Raw genomic sequence first — 18,656 nt, forward strand, 5'->3', positions numbered from 1 at the left:
AGTGACAGCTGTATCATCACATTTTTTCAGTAACCCTTTGGCAGCAGTTGTTCAAAACAGCTCCATTCTCATCACCACACTCTTCAGCAATGGAACAGTACATCTTTTACTAATGGCTGATCTTTCAGTAACTGGCTTGGATCTAGCACATATTCCACACTGTTGATGATACCAGGTCGACAGCAATTTTCCATTATAATTCCTTCTTGGTCGCAAGATGTGCAACCAGTATGATCTGAACAGCTGAGGTATTTCTTCACTTGTATAAAATACTTACGATCTGCATCTGCAATTACTGATATGTTGATTTTTTGGCAAGAAAGGCTGTCACTTCCATCATGATATAAAGGATCCCTATGGACCTTTATTATTCTTTTTCTGAATTATCATACTCACAGTAGCACAGTCAAGGTGCCTGGAGTGTTTCTTTCCACGGTGCTTTCTGTTGGCAAACCTTAACTTTTCAGGGCCTTACCTTTTTGAAAGTAGCAATTACCAGAAGGCTCCATAAAGTACAAACATTGAGAAGTCTTTTGCAGTCACTTTTACTGAAGAGGTAGCCTGATCTCATTTGCCTTCTGATTTTATTGATCAACAACTGTACCAAAATGGCACATACCTACTCTCCACTCTTTTCAGCCCTGGGGCCCTAATTTAACATTTTTTGTTCTCAACTCCCTTCTTCTGCTCTTTTAAACACTTTAAAGTTTGCTTCTTGATACGGTAGCAGTAAACAGTCCTTTCTGTTAAAACGCTGTATTGAAAACTACTTTTTGTAACTATTTGAATATTGTAGTGCTACGTGTGGGAGAGAATCCAAAAAAATGCTCTTCTCTGACACCCACACAGCACAATGGAAATGAGCAGTTTAACACAGCAACTTTAATCACAGACACATATACTAAACTAATTGTGGTTTGCTTCACTAACAGTTGGAAATTCTCAAAAAGGCAGATATTTTGAACATATTTCAATCTGTGTTCTTTCATTTCCATGACTTTCCCCCTTTGGCAAAGAGTACACAGTCAGCTACTAGTTTTCTTCCTTCGCTCCAAATTTCTGTCATTTCCCAATGTAACCAGCAGTTTTCTTAAGCAAATAGTCATTGTTCTCAGTATGTTTGTCCTCCATACATCTTCCCATTTCATGGTAAACACATGAGATCTTTTTCTTTTTTAAATCATGCTGTACCAACAGGGTAAAAAACATTAAAGGAATATCACAGAAAAACTCAGCTGAATACATGAAAAGCAGGGAAAATGTATCAGTTTCTATTTCTTGAAAACATCAATCATAATGGAAGGGTTTGTTAATCACTTTTTTTTTTTTTTTTTTATCTCAAGTTTCCTGCCCTTTTCCTTGTGAGATACACATCTAGAAAAAAGTCAACTCTCTTCCAGGGTAGCAAAATTGTAATTAAATATATCTCTGGCCATGTGAATGAATTGCAATGCCTGAAAGGTATCACTTTTCATTCTGGAAAAAAGAATGCTTTGTTTTATATCTGGTTTCACTCGTTCAGATGTCTTGATTTCTAATGGTAAAAGGCAAGCTGGAAAAAAAAGTCAGGTCAAACCTTTTCATAATGATTGAAAGGGTCTTCATAAACAAGGAAAGGTGTGTATATGCTTCTTTAGTATTGCTCTGGTATTAAAGATTTAGATCACATCTCATTCTTTACTCAAAAACTGCTTTGGAGAATTGACTAATCATCATGAAAGTAAAAATGCACCTTTCATTACTAGCAGGTTTTGTGACACACAAGATTTCTCAGTATGTTTAATAAAGATGTATCTTTCTTCTTACAGTAGCGGATATGTATATCAGAACATACCTAAGTGTACAGGGGCAAGAGTGTATGTAATTTTATTCATGCCTGACCTCAAGCTATTTGTGAGAAAATACAGACATTTCTTATCAAACAATATTTCAATGTGTAAAAAAAAAATCAAGTCAAACTTGCTTCTTTCATGATGTTGTCTATGAGATTAAGGAAGTACCATTACTAGACTAAAATCTCACAAAATCAGGAACAAAGTTCTGCTAAGTTAAGGCTAGGCAACTAAAAAGATGCCTACAACAAATTTTCATAACAAAAAACTTTATAAATACAATTAAGTCTGTCATTTGAATGATTTTATGCAATATCATTAAATACAAAGACTCTTTCAGAAACAGAAGAGGAAAAAGAAAAAAACCAATGTTATTGCTCGTTCCATGATTTCCTGCCAGGATATTAAAGTCCTTCAAAATGAGCCACGCATTTGTAACACAGACACTGCAGGATTAGGAAGATTGTGGGATCAAGTGTTCCAAAAACCAAAATGGAAATGCTTTATCTAGTTATGGAAAGTGGATGAGGCTCTTCATTTCAACAAAGCAGTATACTGTGTGCACACCTACATCTCCCAAATAAATGTAGGTAGTGAATATATGCTGTCTTCAATTAATTTCTTTTTATTAAACTTGAAGTTTTAGAGAATATTCTGCATTTACTGAGGCAACAGTGAGATTCCAAGAGATCTTACATGATTTTCAGTAAGGTAAAAGCAGAAAATTCATTAGGTTAGTACATAAATGCTGCATCAGAAATTTACAAATACTCTTGAATAAACTCATGCTTTAGTGAAAAAAGTAATAATCTTGAACCACAGAATCAAGTTTAAACTCTCTAGGAGCTACCTGGAAGTATTTCTCTTTCACATAATTATTTTCAAGCTAGTTTCTCAAATATATTGAAAACAAACATCATTCTCAATAGTGCTAAAGCAGAGACTTTCAAGATCCCAAGATTCTAAAACCCCATCTTTCCTTAGATACCTGCATAATTGGCCTGATTTTCCAGAATTACTTTGAACGTAATAGGTTTCCTTGATTTTTGCTGAACTTCTACAAATGTAAGAGTATTTCATTGGAAGACAAAAATTGCTCAACTTTTTTTTTCCCAAACTACATAAACAATTTAGAAAAACGTCCCTGTTTGGAAATCCCATCCTCGCCTTGACCAGAGCTCCTTATCTGATAAACTGACTCTCGAAATGAGAAGCTATACACCTCAGATAAATGAGTCTGTACCACACAGTGAGGAATATCAAAGCGAAACAAGTCAGTTTACCTTTGCCTTGCGGAAATGGTAGACTACCAGCATGCTTATGAAGTCCAGCAGCATACAGAGCGTTTGGAATGAGATGATAGCCAGCCGTAAATACTTGTCCTCCTGTGCATAGCAGGGAGTATCGTCTGTACAGTAGGAACATCCTTCTCTGCAGGGTAGGCAGGTGTAGATTTCCTCTGACAATTCACCAACTGAAAAGCGATTCTCTCCATCTTTTCCTGAAAGTGTCAGAAGGGCAAGGGGAGACACCTTTAGTTTTACAGGATGGGGAGTTCATCCAGACAGAAGCAAACCATCACTCTGCTGGGCATCCTTTCCCTCTCGGTTAGCCTCTCTCATTAGGTTACAAAATAGCTTTGCCAGTGTTGCTTTTCTAATTTCACTTTCCCTTGTAACATTTAGAAAATTAAGATCAATTTAGACATGAGGGAAAGTGAGGTTGTTAAACATCAAATGCTTCCCTGTTATATTTAAAGTGGGCTAAATCTGCACCACAAATTCTGTGAAGGAGAATTCTGAATGGGGAAGAAAAGTACATGAAAGATTTGAGAATAAAGGATTCCACACAGACACATGAAGAGCAGACCCATTAACTACCTAATGTTCATAGTACAAGCTCTGATCCTATTTCAGATTGTTCCTCAATTTCATAAAGATGCTATCTAACGAATTAATGAGCTTCAAATTAGATAAAACCCTTCTTAATTAACATTTGTTCAGTATGTTGTTGCATGATTGCACTACTCTGTCCCCAAAGCAAAACCAGTGCACTTACACTAAGTATAATTTTCCATTGTTCACACAAGCACACCAGGAAATTTGGAAAACCTACTGGCAAAAATTAATATTTTGTCTATGAAAATCAGTGACTCTTGAGCTGACATCTCATCCATCAAAATGAACCCATCAACAGCACACACAGAAGGATTCCAAGTGTTTCTGATCCATTAACATTTGCCTGTAAACCCCTCTAAGGCTTCTTACCCTACAGGCAATTAATGGAGTAAAAAGGTGAAAAAAGGCAAAGAAAGAATATTATTAAATAAGATGGAAAAATGAATTTATTGAAATATTTACTATTGGCAAGACAGCCTTAGGAGCTCACAGAAACAAGAGAAATGTGGCTGAAGCCAAATCAAAGGTGTGTTAAAATCTGTGATAACTCCTTTTCACTTTATATAAGACTAGAGAATTGCTCCAATTTCTTTGTTCAAAAGTTTCCTTTGTCACTGACAACAGTAAATCATCCATTTTTTAGTCTCAATTCAAGAGACATCTTATTCCACTTATGTTGCATGTGCATATGGGTTCACGAAACTCTCCTCAGACTTTTAGCTTGAAACATTTTAAAAAGAAGGTTATCTCCAACGGCAATTACTTATTGCCTTCTCAAATCTATGTACAAACACACATGAACACACATCTGCTGACGGCAAAGCCTGGGAAAGGAACAAAGAGGCCTTATACCCAGGTCTGTTTGTTTGGCATGCCATTCCAACAGCCCTGTGCTCCTCGCCCTCAGTGCAGGGTGCTTGGTTCCCACATCCCCTAGTGGGAAAAGAACAGAACGGTATTTCTCGTGAAGATTGTGAATTTCTCTTTGGAGTTTTATTCCAAACAAAGATGTTGGAAACCTGAATAGAGCAGAGTAGTGCTGACTCACGCTGATAGTCAGATTTTCTTAGTTACAAGCAGACAGCAAGATGAGGTCTTGTGCCATTTTGACCCAGACTGTGGGAGGTAGGAAATGCTGGAAAATAACTACGCTTGGGCATGCTGAAAAGGTGGAGAACCTCTAAGGAATAATATCTTGAAGATATGGTAGGACTGGAAAGCCTCTTCAGAGCAAACAGCCATGAGCCTCAGCCCATTATCCTTCCAAGAGCTTTACCAAAACCCACCATTTCCAAATCTAACAGTAGATCCCTGTTTTCTTAATTATAGTTAGAGCAACAGGCCCACACTGTATTTTGGCAGAGAACAGGTGTCATAGTCTTCCCACCTCCCATCTCCATATCCAAATCAAGAGTGCATTACCCACTGACCAAATTTTCCACTTCATTTCCTCAACATTTGCACTTGTCAACCTGCCTTTCCACCACACATCTGTTACTTTATTGTTTCTTAAAGAGCTGCCCTTCAATTAGCCCATCTCCAAAAAGATTAATTTAATATCTTTAAAATCTCACATTCCTGAGCCACGTGAGCCATTTGTTAATATCTTTTATTATGTCAAATCAATAAATTATTTTCAGCATTAAAGTTTACACATCGTTGTCTGCTGTATATGAAGGAAGATCATCAATACAAATCTTCACTATCTGCACTGTCAGCTACAAATGATTTTTCTGTGAATATTTTTTGACTTAGAAACAATTCTTCGTTTTATGGGTAATATAAGAAAGATTAAAAAAAATTGATTTAGCTGAGGTATTCCACAATGTGATAAGGAACTATTAACAACCCCCATATTTTTAGTTTTCCTCCTTGACAAAAAGAAATAACATTTTTCAGACCTTCTAAAAGAAGTTATTGGGAAAGAATGTCCATTGTATTTACCTCTGACTGGGAGCTTGTTTGCCCACTCACACTCTTGCCCTGACTATATGAGTCAGGGCACTGCTGCCCACTGCACAGTTGAACATTTCTGCCCTTTATGTCTGGTCCTGTCCACTCATGATAGTCAATGGATCATCAATTTAAACCACAGACAGTCTAAGCCAAGCATGAAGTTACCGCCTCTAACAGCACTGCTAGAGATTTCATTGTGCCTTCTCCTGTCTCAGCAGGGATTACACATCTCCTCCAGTGAAGAAAATCATTTTTTCCTCCTCAAAAGATTCTAGACACTTGTAAGGTAGATGGACAAGGAGTCAGTTCTGCTCTACATAAGGCTGTAGAATTTTTAGCATGGATGCAAATGAGACGGAAGTAACACTGTGCTGCAGGGAGTTAAATCGGAGAATGAGGAAGGTGTAAAAAAGCACTGTTTTAAAGGAAAAAAAAAGAACAGAAAAAAATGCAGTAACCAAAAAATAAAAAGCATTAAAAGGAAGAAGAAAATAACAAAGAATTGGTGAAAAGTAAGAAAAGGGACACAAATTAATATGAAGTACAATACAATAAAACAAAAAGCTTAAATGCTTCAGCTACATCCACTCTACCATACTTTTTTCCTAGTTCTTCCCTCTTCTATCCCATTTTATTTTTCTGTTGGATTGGCCCATCTGTTTTTGAAATGGTCTCCTGAGGGCAACTCTTCATCAGCTTCAGTTCTCCTAAGGACAGTTTGCCACGCAAGGGATGCCTCAGCAGCTGTGATATTGCCAGCTGAGATCTTCCTGCAAACTAAGAATGGCACCACAGGCTGCTGAGATCCAGGGCAGGGATTGCTACTGTCCCAAACCAAATCATCCCACACTCCAATTAGAACTCAGTGGATGAACACAAAGAGCACAGTGCTTGCTGAGCACTGAGCAGAACAAAAGACTGATTCTGCTCCTGTTCTGTAATAGTGTAAATGAGGAACAACTCCAGTTGCTTCAGCAATGCTGCAGTAACTCAGTGCAATAACTCAACCTGCCAGCATCAAAAACTGGTAATCAGCCATGGTCATAAGGCTCAGCCCAGAAAGGGATTGCTGAAGTCAGTAACAACCTCCATACGTGCCAAGATCTGCACATGTGAGTTCTGCTGAAGAACCAAAGCCAAAAGGGTGGGTGTAAAAAATGGGAATTCCGGTTGAACTGAAAACCCCCCTTGGAACTTTTTATGTGACTGTAGCAGAGTTATAGACAGCACAGTCCTGTATTCAGACAAAAGGGCAACCTCTGGTGCAAGCATCTTTTTGCATAGGGAAGGTTCAACATCCAAACAACAAGAGCTAAGCAGAATTTCTACAAAATATGGATAATTCATTGCTAAAGAGCAAACTTTTAAGTTGAACAAAGCACTGTTGTTCTGCTAAGGATTTTCCAATGCAAACCTGATTATCCCATGAGGCAGAGAAGAGAACTGCTTTGAAGAAGGGAGTTCCAGAAATGCTAGAATGTAAGTAGTTATCAGTCTATTCTACCTATACTAATAGTGCTACCTAAAAATGAGTCATTAGGAGAAAGTGCATAGTCATGTACTCAGGCACTTACAGGTTAATACAACCTGTATACATGAAATACATTTTTTTTCTAAAACCAATTTCCAACCTCAAAAGAGACCCTGGAAATTTGTCAATAACTTTGCGCCTCACTGGCACCCAGGGTCCTCCTTAACAAATGCAGAAAAAATAGAACGGTTTTATATATTTTTGGCACTGTCAGTTCTGAAGAACTGATGCAGACTTGGGAGGGAAATGTCCTCCTACCCAGCTTCTTATTCAGTAAGAGAACAGCCTAAATTCCAGCTGTGCCCCTGTCCCAAACACTCTTTGGGAACCTGCAACATGTGCGAGCTCTCTGGGAATAGCAACACTGTACTGCTTTAAGATAGAAAAGCAACTGATCTGCAGAATCTTCCCTACATGGGGCACTGTTTATGCCATATTGCATCCTGGCATTCAGGGCCACAGCTGAGTTTGCAGAGAGGCAGAAAAGCAATCTTTTAAGCCTTTCTACCAATAAACTGTGTAGTATTCAACATCTGTGAAAAGCTGTTTAATACAGGTATCTTTCAGGCTCAAACCAAAACATTTATCTGAAACTTAAGCAAAACCTTTCCCCCACTTAAAAGTCAGACACTTCAGGCACAATGTGAAGCTGTAGTTAACCACATTTTGCTGTGAAGCAGAATCCCAGTATCATAGATAAATGCTCCCATTTCAAGACACAACACACTCCATCCAATTTTTCAATCCAGAGAAGTATAAAACTGGTCATTTTTTCTATCTATCTTCTTTCTTATATCTCAAGACCTGCAAATCTTTGCTGCCTCTTTATTTTATTCCACTAGGAATACTTTCTAAATGATTAACATTTCTATTCAGTTTCATATCTGTTATCATCAGATTTCACCAACCTATCTCCACAGAGATCTTCAGGTCAGACAGTTTCTGTCAAAACTGCTTGAAGGATTCGTGTCTGGAATTCCTATGTTATCATCATTTTGAGCCACCAAATACATACTACAGGCATTTTAACCATGAAATTTTTTTCCTCTTTTCTTTTTACAGAATGCAGCTCTTTGACAAGGCTAACTTTCCTTTGAACCACAGGTTTTTCTCATCACTTCAGTAATTTCCAATCTCAGTGTTCACTTTTCAAAATCATCTATACAACTTGGCAGATGGAGTTGCATCCAGATGACTTAAACCAGTTTTTTTATTACTATTTCAAAACTAACAGATATAAAGGCTCAACTCAAACTAGTCCCATATCATGTAATTACACACCCTAAAATATCAGCATGCGCAAATAATTTCTTGAGACAAAATTTCACTCTGTTAGGAGCTAAATGTTCTTTCTAAGGTAGGTATATAGGTTCTTCCTTCTAAAGTAAATGGAGAAAAAAGGTTACCTGTCTGAGGTATTACTTTTCACATCTAAAGACAAAGTACCCTCCTCCAGGGGAGCCATGCTCTTGATGCTGACTGCAGTTGAAACCTAGGTGACTAATACATAGCAAACCTACACATGAAATAAAATTAATCTCATCCCTGATGATCAATGCTGTTGTGATCTCTAGGCACATTATTTTCATGTGCTGTCTGGCATTTGGTACGACAAAAAATCTAAGAATGATTTTTTTATATATATGATTACTCAAGGAGTTAAATCCCAATTCCACCAGAACTCACTGCACTGCAAGAGGAACCAAACATCCTCCTTACTCCATCAAAAGATTCACTCAGCCCAGAGAAACAGCACTATCACAAGGCTGCCATCTGCAACACTTTACAATATGAAAAGAGAAGAGGAAACAAACACTCACCAGGTAAACCGTTGAACAAATTGTGCTATTTAGGCTACAAATATTTACAAGGAGACATGGTATCTCTCACAGATATGTACGTGCAGGGTTAAGTGTTCTAGAGGTATTTCTACAGTGGAACGGGAACAGTTGCTTTCACACAGGAGATAATACACCCAGTCTTGGATCAAGCTTGGTGAAAGTCACTGATTGCCATTCCTTGGGCATCTCATACAAACTGCTCTCACAGAGGAGAGCTGATGACATGAACCTCTGGCTAAAGGATGGTCGTGCAAAGAAGCTGGGCATGCTATTTACCCAAAAGCAGGAGGCAGAGAAGGATGCCCTGTTACACTTTCAAGCAGCAGCTTTGCACCTGTGACTGCAGCATGAGCTCTACTAGTACAACTACAGCAACTGCAGCACACAATCTGTGCAGAGATTTGGTCATACGACAAAAGTAACAGACATCAGGTTTGGGCATGCAGTTTATTTGTTTGCCCTGCTGAGAATCAACCAAGTTCTGTTTCCCCTGCTGTGGGCAACTCAGTCTAAGTAGCGTACAATGTGTGCTCTGGGCACGTGGATGCTGTTTGTCATCCGTGTCATACAGCCAAGCAGACTTCCAGGCCTGAACCATCTCTATTACCTCATCAGTACATATTACAGCTTGGATGTTCCTTTGAATTCTCCTTTGCAAATGAAGTAAAATGAAAACAATTAAAGCCCACAGAAAGCCAGAGGCTAGGGCCTTCTCATTTACTCTGGCCAAAGAGAAAATGAGTAGATTAATTTCCAGAATACTTCTGCTTGAGCACAGATGCCAGAAATCTCTACTTCCCCTTGGCACAACTTCTTTTCATGTTTTTAAATTTATTTACAAATCAAATATTCTTCAAGTGGGTATGTTTTACAGGATCCTCAAGAGTATCATGAATGACAAACCAAAGGGCTAGAACTCCTTAAGTGATTATATAATCCGAGAGTTGCAAACCACTGGGATTTTACTGTATAACCCAGACGAGGATAAAAAAGAGCCCTGCATTATTAATGCTAGATCTGTTTTCTTCTTTTTTTTTTTTTTTTTTTTTTTTTTTTTTTTTTTTTTTTTTTTTTTTTTAGCTCAAGCAAAGGCACTTACTCTGAAAGCTGTTCACTGAGAAGATGTTGGGATGATAGAATCCAGCTTTGCAAATACATTTGTAGGCTCCAAGCACAAATCCAAGGCCTTTAATTGGCATGCACTGTGAGAAAGGAAAAAAAGAAAAGTCATGCAGATGATCATACAACTGTACACTCAGATGTACATTCAAGCATAAAAAGATTACAAGATACTGTGCACAGACTTCTAAGAACAAACAGGCACTCCTTGCAGATTGCCAGCATTTTCTCAGTGGCTTTTCCTGTAGTCATATATCACTATCACTCCAGTTTTTTTGTCTTGTCATTCATCACCAACAGACAGAAAAGACAGGTGTAATCAAGCCTATTCCACTGGTGAACTGGCCATGCGCCAAATTTGACTCTTGCACATTTGCTCTAGGCAGGACATCCAATGGCCGTGTTTTTCCCTGAAGAGTTTCCAGCACTTTTTCCCAGCACAGTAGGTGGATTTCATACGGCTGGAGCTCACACTACATGAGAAAGAACTTAGATACCCACAGCCAAGCCACCAACCTTCTTCCAGCAGCACTGGAAGCTGGTGCTGGTGCCCCTGACACAATGGCAAGCATAGCAGAGTGGGGATAACCCAGTTAAAACACAAACTGGTTAGAGAAGATGGATGCAGACATACATCTAACATTGGTGAGAGAAAACGTATGTCAACAGGAGCCCCATACTTTTAAACTCTCCTGTCCCTTTTTGAGGAAGCAATATGTGAAACAAATTTTGTTTAAACTCAGCTTCACTCTTGCTTACTTCTGACATCAGGTCAACCACAGCAAATTTATTACCATGACAGAATATCTACAGTACATCAAACAGTATCTGCCTAGTACAGAGGAAAGAAGAAACAGTACAGCAACATAAAGGTAGAAACACTGGTAAAATGATGTTTCCCAGTACAGCTTATTTCACTTCATCAGACTGAAGTAGACTTCTATACTAAATGCCTTTCCCATCAGTACAGGTGTACTTACAGCATCAGTGTACCTATACCAACATGTCTCCATGAGTAAGAAATAGACACCAGCAGTTCCTCAGTGACCAATTGAATGATTTAACTAAAACAGCCTCTGCCCTCTCACCTGACTTTGACTTTAGAATATGCTTCGATCTCTAATTGTCTGCAGCTGGCAGGAAGGTGCAGAGGACTGGGTTCAGTAAAAAACATTCGAGTTTCAAAACCTCAGGTGTACACCAAGAAAGGACAGTCTGCACTGACATCTCAGAAAAATTCAGAAAGAAAAATTAAAAATAAATAAAGATTAATAAATTTTTATTATCTCAAATTTCAGCTCTGTGGACATCATTCTGCTTGGTGTGAGGAAAGTCACTTTGCTTGTCCTTGCCTCCATTTCTTAGATGGCATCATCTTTTCTTGCACCTTTTGCCAATCTGCTGTCCACGCAGGCAGTGCAGGCCTGTGGGTGCTATTGGAAAAAAGCTGATGAGTAGGAAACTGGTATGCAAGAACACTGAAAATTCATTCGGCTTTTGTGTAAGCATGAAAGAAGGGGAAAAAAAGCAAAAAAAAGCAAAGAGAAGGCACAAATTATTTTATCTTTACCCTGCAGAAATGTTACTGTTGACAGTGTGGAGGGCAGGGGAAAGTGAAATAGGATGAGTGTGTATGCAAGTCCAATAGCAGCAAAACCCCTTTAATCAAACGTGAAAAGGTAGTTGAAGTGGTAAAAAGACTTTTTTAGGAGAAAATTCTCTTCTGCCTTTCTGGCTTCTTGCTTTGTAACATGAAGATATACCGTGCTATAGAGACTGCATTTTCTTTTTGAAGGAAAAGAAGTAGTGCCTACTGTATTCTATGAACACTGCAGCACTCCTACTACTATATTCATAATCTTTTCCCACTGAACAAATTCATAGAATCTTAGAATTATTCACATAAAATATGCCATAGGCTCATGAATCTGTTAAAAAATGAATGCTTTACTGATGATCCTTTCACAAACATTCAATATTCACATCAAATAAAAGTCTGTAACTTTTATTTTATTGTCACTGACCAGTCTAGAACTTGAAAATGAAGAAAATATTTCAAATGCTGTTATCTTTCCTTGACCTAGGATATTATCCTTGCTTCCAGACTTTGGCAGCTGAAAAGCACACCTTAAAAACTGTCAACTTGGTTTTTTCATTGCACATAATCCCAAGCAAAGGTACAATAGGGATCAGGACTTTCAGCCTACTGAAAGGTGGAATGGAGAGAAGGAGAAAAAGAAGCCTAGATCACTCTAGATCTAGGCTAGATGCAGTTTCAAACTCTGAAATTCCACTGTGCTCAACATTTCATGCAGACATTTACAACTTGAGTTTTTTTAAGAAATTGCAACAACTAGGCAGGGAAGAACACCAAATACCACATGGTCAAAAACAGGAAAAATACTTTCCCTGGAAAGAAAAATTTTTGCTCTTTTCACAAAAGATTTAACAGTTCATATTTTATTAACCAATGGTGGTAAATATTGTGGTGAAAAATAAATTGAGTAATAAGAGTTTTCTGCTGCACAGAAGGAGTTTAGCAAACAAAGTCCAGATTTGTTTGTCATGTTTGTAAACAGACATAGAGGCTTTTCCTGGCTGTCTGTGGGTGAATCTACACAACACACAGCAGGCATAGACAAGCAGCTTTTGTCCTTGCCCTGATAAGTGGCACCCTGGTTCCAGTGACCCCAGTGGCAGACCCTGAGCACAAGCCTTGCAAAGCTGGACTAGCTCACCCACAGCAGCCCAGAGAATCAGCCACGGGCCTCAGAGCCCCACGAGCACAGGAACTGAGCAACACACAATAGACTGTGCAGGCACAGCCAGTAAAATATTAATCTGCTGCTGAGTTACTTCAGATTTGATCCATATAGAACTTGGCACTTATAAAAAAGCAGATGTGTGAAAAATTACTGCTTCCACAGAAGCAAAAAAAAAAAAAAAGTAAGCATAAAACTGACCTGGGTTTAGATTTCATTATAAATGTGAGAGCAAAGCTCTGGGAATAAACCCACCATATTACTGAGCATTTTTCAATTCATCAGTACTCATAAGCTTTTTAAAAATCATACTTTATCTAATTAATTAAAGCAGCTACTATAGATTAGATCAGAAGATCCATTTAGGCTTGTATCACATCTCCTACGTGCCCAGCAGCCAGTGTCAAGGCAAACAGTGAAAGATGCAGATGGCTATTGAATGATCCTTCACCCAATGTGCCCTTCAGGCCATCATACTCCTAAATGGAATTTGTATTGCTTTAACTTCCAGCCATTAGTTCTTACAGATGGCTTGATTACCATTAAGATCAGCTTTATCATTATCTTTGCTAAAAAGAGAATAATAGGTGTGTGTAGAATTCACACAGCACATTTATTCCACCTATCTGTTCCCTGGTATTACATTTTTAGCTTTACAGTATTAGTCTAATTACTGACTCCCAGGTTTAACATAGTATGCTTAAAATCATATATTCAGCTAAAAAAAAAATATATATATTTCATGAATATTTATCTCAAAAATATTTATAAATAAATAGCCCTGAATCAACACAGACACAACATCTAAACCAATTTTTTAAAAGTATGTATTGGTTTAATTTTATGCTGCTTGTTGTAAAGGACAAAGTTGGTAAAATCTAATGCGATAAAGATTATCTCTGCTGGAAAGAAAACAAACCCTTCAAATAACCTGTGCAGTTGCTTTGAAAGTCTGAGCCAAATCTTCTGGCACAAGTGAGACAAAGCCCTTCATCAGATCTGATTAGGGAGAAACCAATTGACAAAGTATTCAGCAGACACACAAAGCAGGTGTTACATCCACACCAGAAAATGGAAGGGGAAAAGAGGGCAAAAAAACCCTAGTAGTTTAAGAGAGGGCATGTGGCATCATGTCCTACATGTAATTTAGAAACTCAAATAAATGACAAAACAAATCTGTCCTGTGGCATTCTTGAGCAGAGGGGGAAAACCAGTAATTTTAGAATTTAAGGAGGAAAAAAAACCAAACTAAAAATGCAGTCAGCCTTGTCTTGGGTATTTCTAGTTTTTGGAATAGTAGCTTTGAAGATCTGTATTTCCACATGCATATAGAAATGAGAACATCTCCCTTCCCTAAAGTCGACTCCTTGTTCACAGGACTTAATAGGAGCAAAGTCATGATAGATAAAGCTTAATGAAAATAATACAGGTAAGCCCATATTTCTTTGCTCTAGTCAGGGGCAGCACATAGGGGATTTCTAGAAAATGCTAAACACATATAAGTAATTTTATGCCTGCCACACAATAGCAGCTGGAGCAGGTTGGTGTCCTGCAAGACCCCATGAGCTTTTTTCTGATCCCATTTACCACTGTGGTCAAGCACACTTACTCATAAAAAGCATAGGTAAAAGAAGACAAAAGCCAAAGTGTCTCTGCGTAAGTCAATGACAGTTCTGTCACTGAAATGGCTTTAGCCATTGTATTTTCTCACTTCATTTACCCTTCAAGAGCAGAGTTTTATTTGACAGTGTGTTTGCAGTCTCAGAAGTGAACGGTGAGCGCATCCATACAATCCAAGAACCTTGTGCAACACCTGGGAGGCCCTGCTTGTGTCCAGACAGCTTAGGAGGCAGCCAGCCTGCCAACCTCACTACTCATAAGCTTTAGTCTTCAAATATAGCAGTTTGTTTCAAAAAGACAGAACAGGGTTGGGCAGAAAACTCATCATCAGCTGTTGTCATGCACATGGAGAACCCACGGTCAGCTTACAAACTATGCTTCCCACAGTCAGGATCCTTTACAGAAGGACAACAATTACAGCAATTTTCAGAGGATGTGCAGCTTGGACACTCACAGATTCTCTGCAATGACAGTGTTTAAGACAGATTTTTCATTACTGCTGAAAACACTTGTGCAGTCTACAGTCAGGCTACTTTAACAACAAAATCTCTTTATTTGACAGTCTGGAATTGACACTGGTAACCTGAATATTATTTTAGAACACATCAAACTTTGCTTCTGATTAACATGCTAACCAACAAAATTACAATTTCTCCTTTCCTAGAAAACTGCACAGCAATTACAGGGGAACCTGTTAACAGACACCAAAGGGACTGAGAATTTTATAGCCATTAAATAATGCAGTGTAATTAATTTGTGGGCATATTCTCAGGGCCAGATATCCTTGGCTTTGAGGATGAATTAAGACATTTTTCACCATTAGCACAGGTTAAACTTCATTTAGAGCAAAGTTTAATTCACTTCCTCGGTGTCTTACCTACATTAGAGAGAATTCTCTTCATACTCTCTCTCCACTCCTTTTTTTTCCTGTCATTCGGATAACTGTGTGCTTTATACATGGGCAATACTGGAAATATCAAACATTATCTGCAGAAGACCTTCCAGAAGCTATCAAGGAATATGCCAAAACATACAGAGGTCCTTTACCTCTGGATATCTAGTTCTGCCAGCTACTTGGGCATTCATCTGTGACTTGGCAGCAACTGTTGCAAAGTTTGCCTGGAAGATGAGCCACACAGTGAGACAAGAAAGCTTGCCAGAACCTGCAAGAATGTGAGTCATTTCCAAAATCATTTAGTGGGGGGGGGGAGCTGTATCTTTTCCCGATCTCCACAAAGGATGTAGTACTAAGAAATGCAAAACCCCTTAATTTGGTATTACTTATTGATGTAAATTTTTCAACCAAATTTTCTGTTGGCCTGCCTATGCCAATAAATGCAGTTAATGGCGCTATGACAATATAAACTACTTCTATTCTGAAATCCATTTTTTATGTTTATAAACTTTAAAATATTTATTTATTTATTTACAATACTAAGAACACATTTTTTTCTAAAGGCCAATAGGAAATACAAGAATAATCAGTCCAGCACGGTAACTCATCAAGAGAATTGGGGAATTCATCAAAGAACTCATCAAGGAAAGTGTAACAGAGGGTGTATGGGAATTGCACAGCTCATCTCACAGAAAGGCAAGGCCAAACATCCAGTAGATTGTGCCACTCTTTGGAAAGACTCTGACTGTTGAAGTGCTTCCTGTATGGACAGCCTGCTGGCCCTGCTAGGTGGAAAGGGAAAAAATATACTGTAGTTCATGCAAAAGCTAACAAATCAATGGGTAATTTAGATGCACAAATCAAAGAGAGGAATAAATTGGTGGGAAACCATGCACGATATTTTAATAAGTTAACACGGACAACGTTGCTAAACTATTTTCTAGCTGGCAGATGTATCTGTCATTTCTACTACATTTCCCAGCAACCACTCAAGTAACTACTTCTTGATTCTTAAAACATTATTTTTAGGCTGATTCCACATACTAGCAAGACATATGTAATCACACTGGAAAAGGTCTGCAACAGTTTGTGTCGCAGTTTCCCAACCCACAGTAACTTTTTTGACTTACTGGCTGGTTCCAGACAGTGCAGTGGGGGTCAGAAACTTGCTAAGCTCCTACAAGCTTCATGAAAATAACATCTTGGTAGAGAAGAGTTACCTTCTCAGTGTTCCTGCTGAGGGAAGAACTACATCATGAAGGAAATACCTTTTATTAGACACCAGAGATTGCTCTTTGAAATGCCAATCACAAGAAAAGCTTTAGCTGGCACTGGTGCCTTCCTAGAGGTCAGCCAACAGTGTAACATCCCCACAAACTCAGGAAGTGTGGACTGGATGAGTGGACAGTGAGGTGAACTGAGAACTAGCTGAAGGGCAGATCCCAGGGGTTCATAATCAGTGGCACAGGGTTTAGTTGGAGACCTGTCACTAGTGATGTTGCCTGAGGGTTCAAAACTAGGCTCAGTATTGTTAAATTTATTCATCAATGACTTGGATGAAAGGGAAGAGGCCTCCTCAGCAAGTTCTCTGAAGACACAAAGCTAGGAGGAGTGGCTGATACCCCAGAGTGCTGTGCAGTCCTTGAGAAGGACCCTGACAGTTTGGAGAGACAGGCAGAGAAGAATTGTCTGAAATTCAGCCAGGGTAAATGCAGGGTCCTGCACCTGGGGAGGAATCACCCCATGCATCAGGACAGGCTGGGGGCCAACCTGATGGAAAGCTCTGTGGAAAAAGACCTGGGGGTCCTGGTGGACAACAAGCTGTCCAGGAGCCATCTGTGTGCCCTTGTGACCAGGAAGGTCAAGGGAATCCTGGGATGCCTTAAGGAAGAGCATTGCCAGCAGGTCAAGGGAGTTGATATTGCCCCTCTACTGAGCCCTGGTGAGGCCACATCTGGAGTGCTGTGTCCAGTTCTGGGCTCCTCAGTACAAGAGAGACATGGAGCTTCTGGAGCGGGTCCAGCGGAGGGTGACAAAGATGATTAAGGGACTGGAGCATCTCTACAAGGAAAGGCTGAGGGAGATGGGCCTGTTCAGCCTTAACAAGAAATGACTGAGAGGGGACTTCTTCAATGCCTATAAAGTAAAGAGAGTGCCAAGATGATGGAGGCATCTCTTCTCGATGGTGCCAAGTGATAGGACAAAAGGCAACAAGCAGAAAGTGGGTGACAGTATTCATCATGGCTAGGCTTTGCGAACGAAGATTTGAGAAGGGCTCTACCCACGCTTGCTACAAGCACGCTGATGGCTAAAAAGGCCAATGCGAGATAGACAAGTCTGGTTGCAGAACGTACAGCAGAAAGACTCCCCAGGTGATATCGACAAGACGCGATTCTTTCTGCGTTGTCTTTTCTCCTCGAGAGTGACCCTGCGTGTGTTCTCCAAAGCAGCAGCAGCGTTATAGATGGTGTGTCTCCAGGCCTCCCGATTGGAGGCCAGGGTAGACCAGTGGTGGTGATCAATATGGTCAAGGCTGAGGGATTGTTTCAGGCAGTCCTTGTATCTCCTCTAGGATGGTCCTGCTTGAGCATGGAAGTTCAAGATGACCCACTGTGGTCCCTTCAAACCTTACCCATTCTGTCATTCTTTTATACTAAACTACATTAGGAAACCAGGCTACAATAACCTGATGTTCCTGCACCTTGGTATTCAGTCCATCTTTAGGACAAGTTGGCCTATTTTTCCAGAGGTTTTGATAACTCAGGACTAACAGCAGTCTTGAATTGAGTCCACCTGTGCCAAGTTGGGTAAATGATGGTCCTAGTCACAAAATTAATTCTTACTGAAATTCTACTTGAGTATTTTTTGTGAAACATAATCAAGAAGACAGCTACGTAAAGGCTCAAATTTTAGTATCTTTGGTCATTTTTACAGCATCTTTCATTTCTGACCATCAGCAGCATGTATTTTAAAAGCGTATTTCTTTAATTCAAGAAGATAGTCATGTCCTTCAGCAGAATGACTGCTCTGTCCCTAAGCTGACCAATATCCTTTCATTAATTTTGCTTCATTCTGGACTGTAGCCTTTAGAGTTTTACAATGTATTAACTCATCAGAAAAGTTATTCTAAGTTAATCTTACTTAAAAGGTACTATAAGAATTTGAGGTTTCCTACTTGTCAAACATATATCCATGTTCCAGC

General features: G+C 39.1%; 1 protein-coding gene across 1 annotated transcript in view; it reads right to left on the minus strand.

Annotated features, from left to right (window-relative positions):
- The window catches only part of LOC114067539 (probable G-protein coupled receptor 158), a gene marked incomplete at its 3' end in the record, with an annotated part of 101,648 nt that overhangs the window by 14,567 nt on the left and 68,425 nt on the right, over positions 1-18,656 (minus strand). Inside the window, exons 3-4 of the mRNA XM_027903069.1 lie at positions 10,158-10,260; positions 3,116-3,333 (exon numbers count right to left, since the gene is read on the minus strand). Of these exons, the coding sequence (XP_027758870.1) occupies positions 3,116-3,333; positions 10,158-10,260 (321 nt within the window). The remainder of the gene's footprint in view (positions 1-3,115; positions 3,334-10,157; positions 10,261-18,656) is intronic.

The sequence above is a fragment of the Empidonax traillii genome, unplaced genomic scaffold, assembly GCF_003031625.1.
Source record: "Empidonax traillii isolate 1590-97213 ecotype Southwest subspecies unplaced genomic scaffold, ASM303162v1 scaffold928:size235608, whole genome shotgun sequence".
Lineage (NCBI taxonomy): Eukaryota > Metazoa > Chordata > Aves > Passeriformes > Tyrannidae > Empidonax > Empidonax traillii.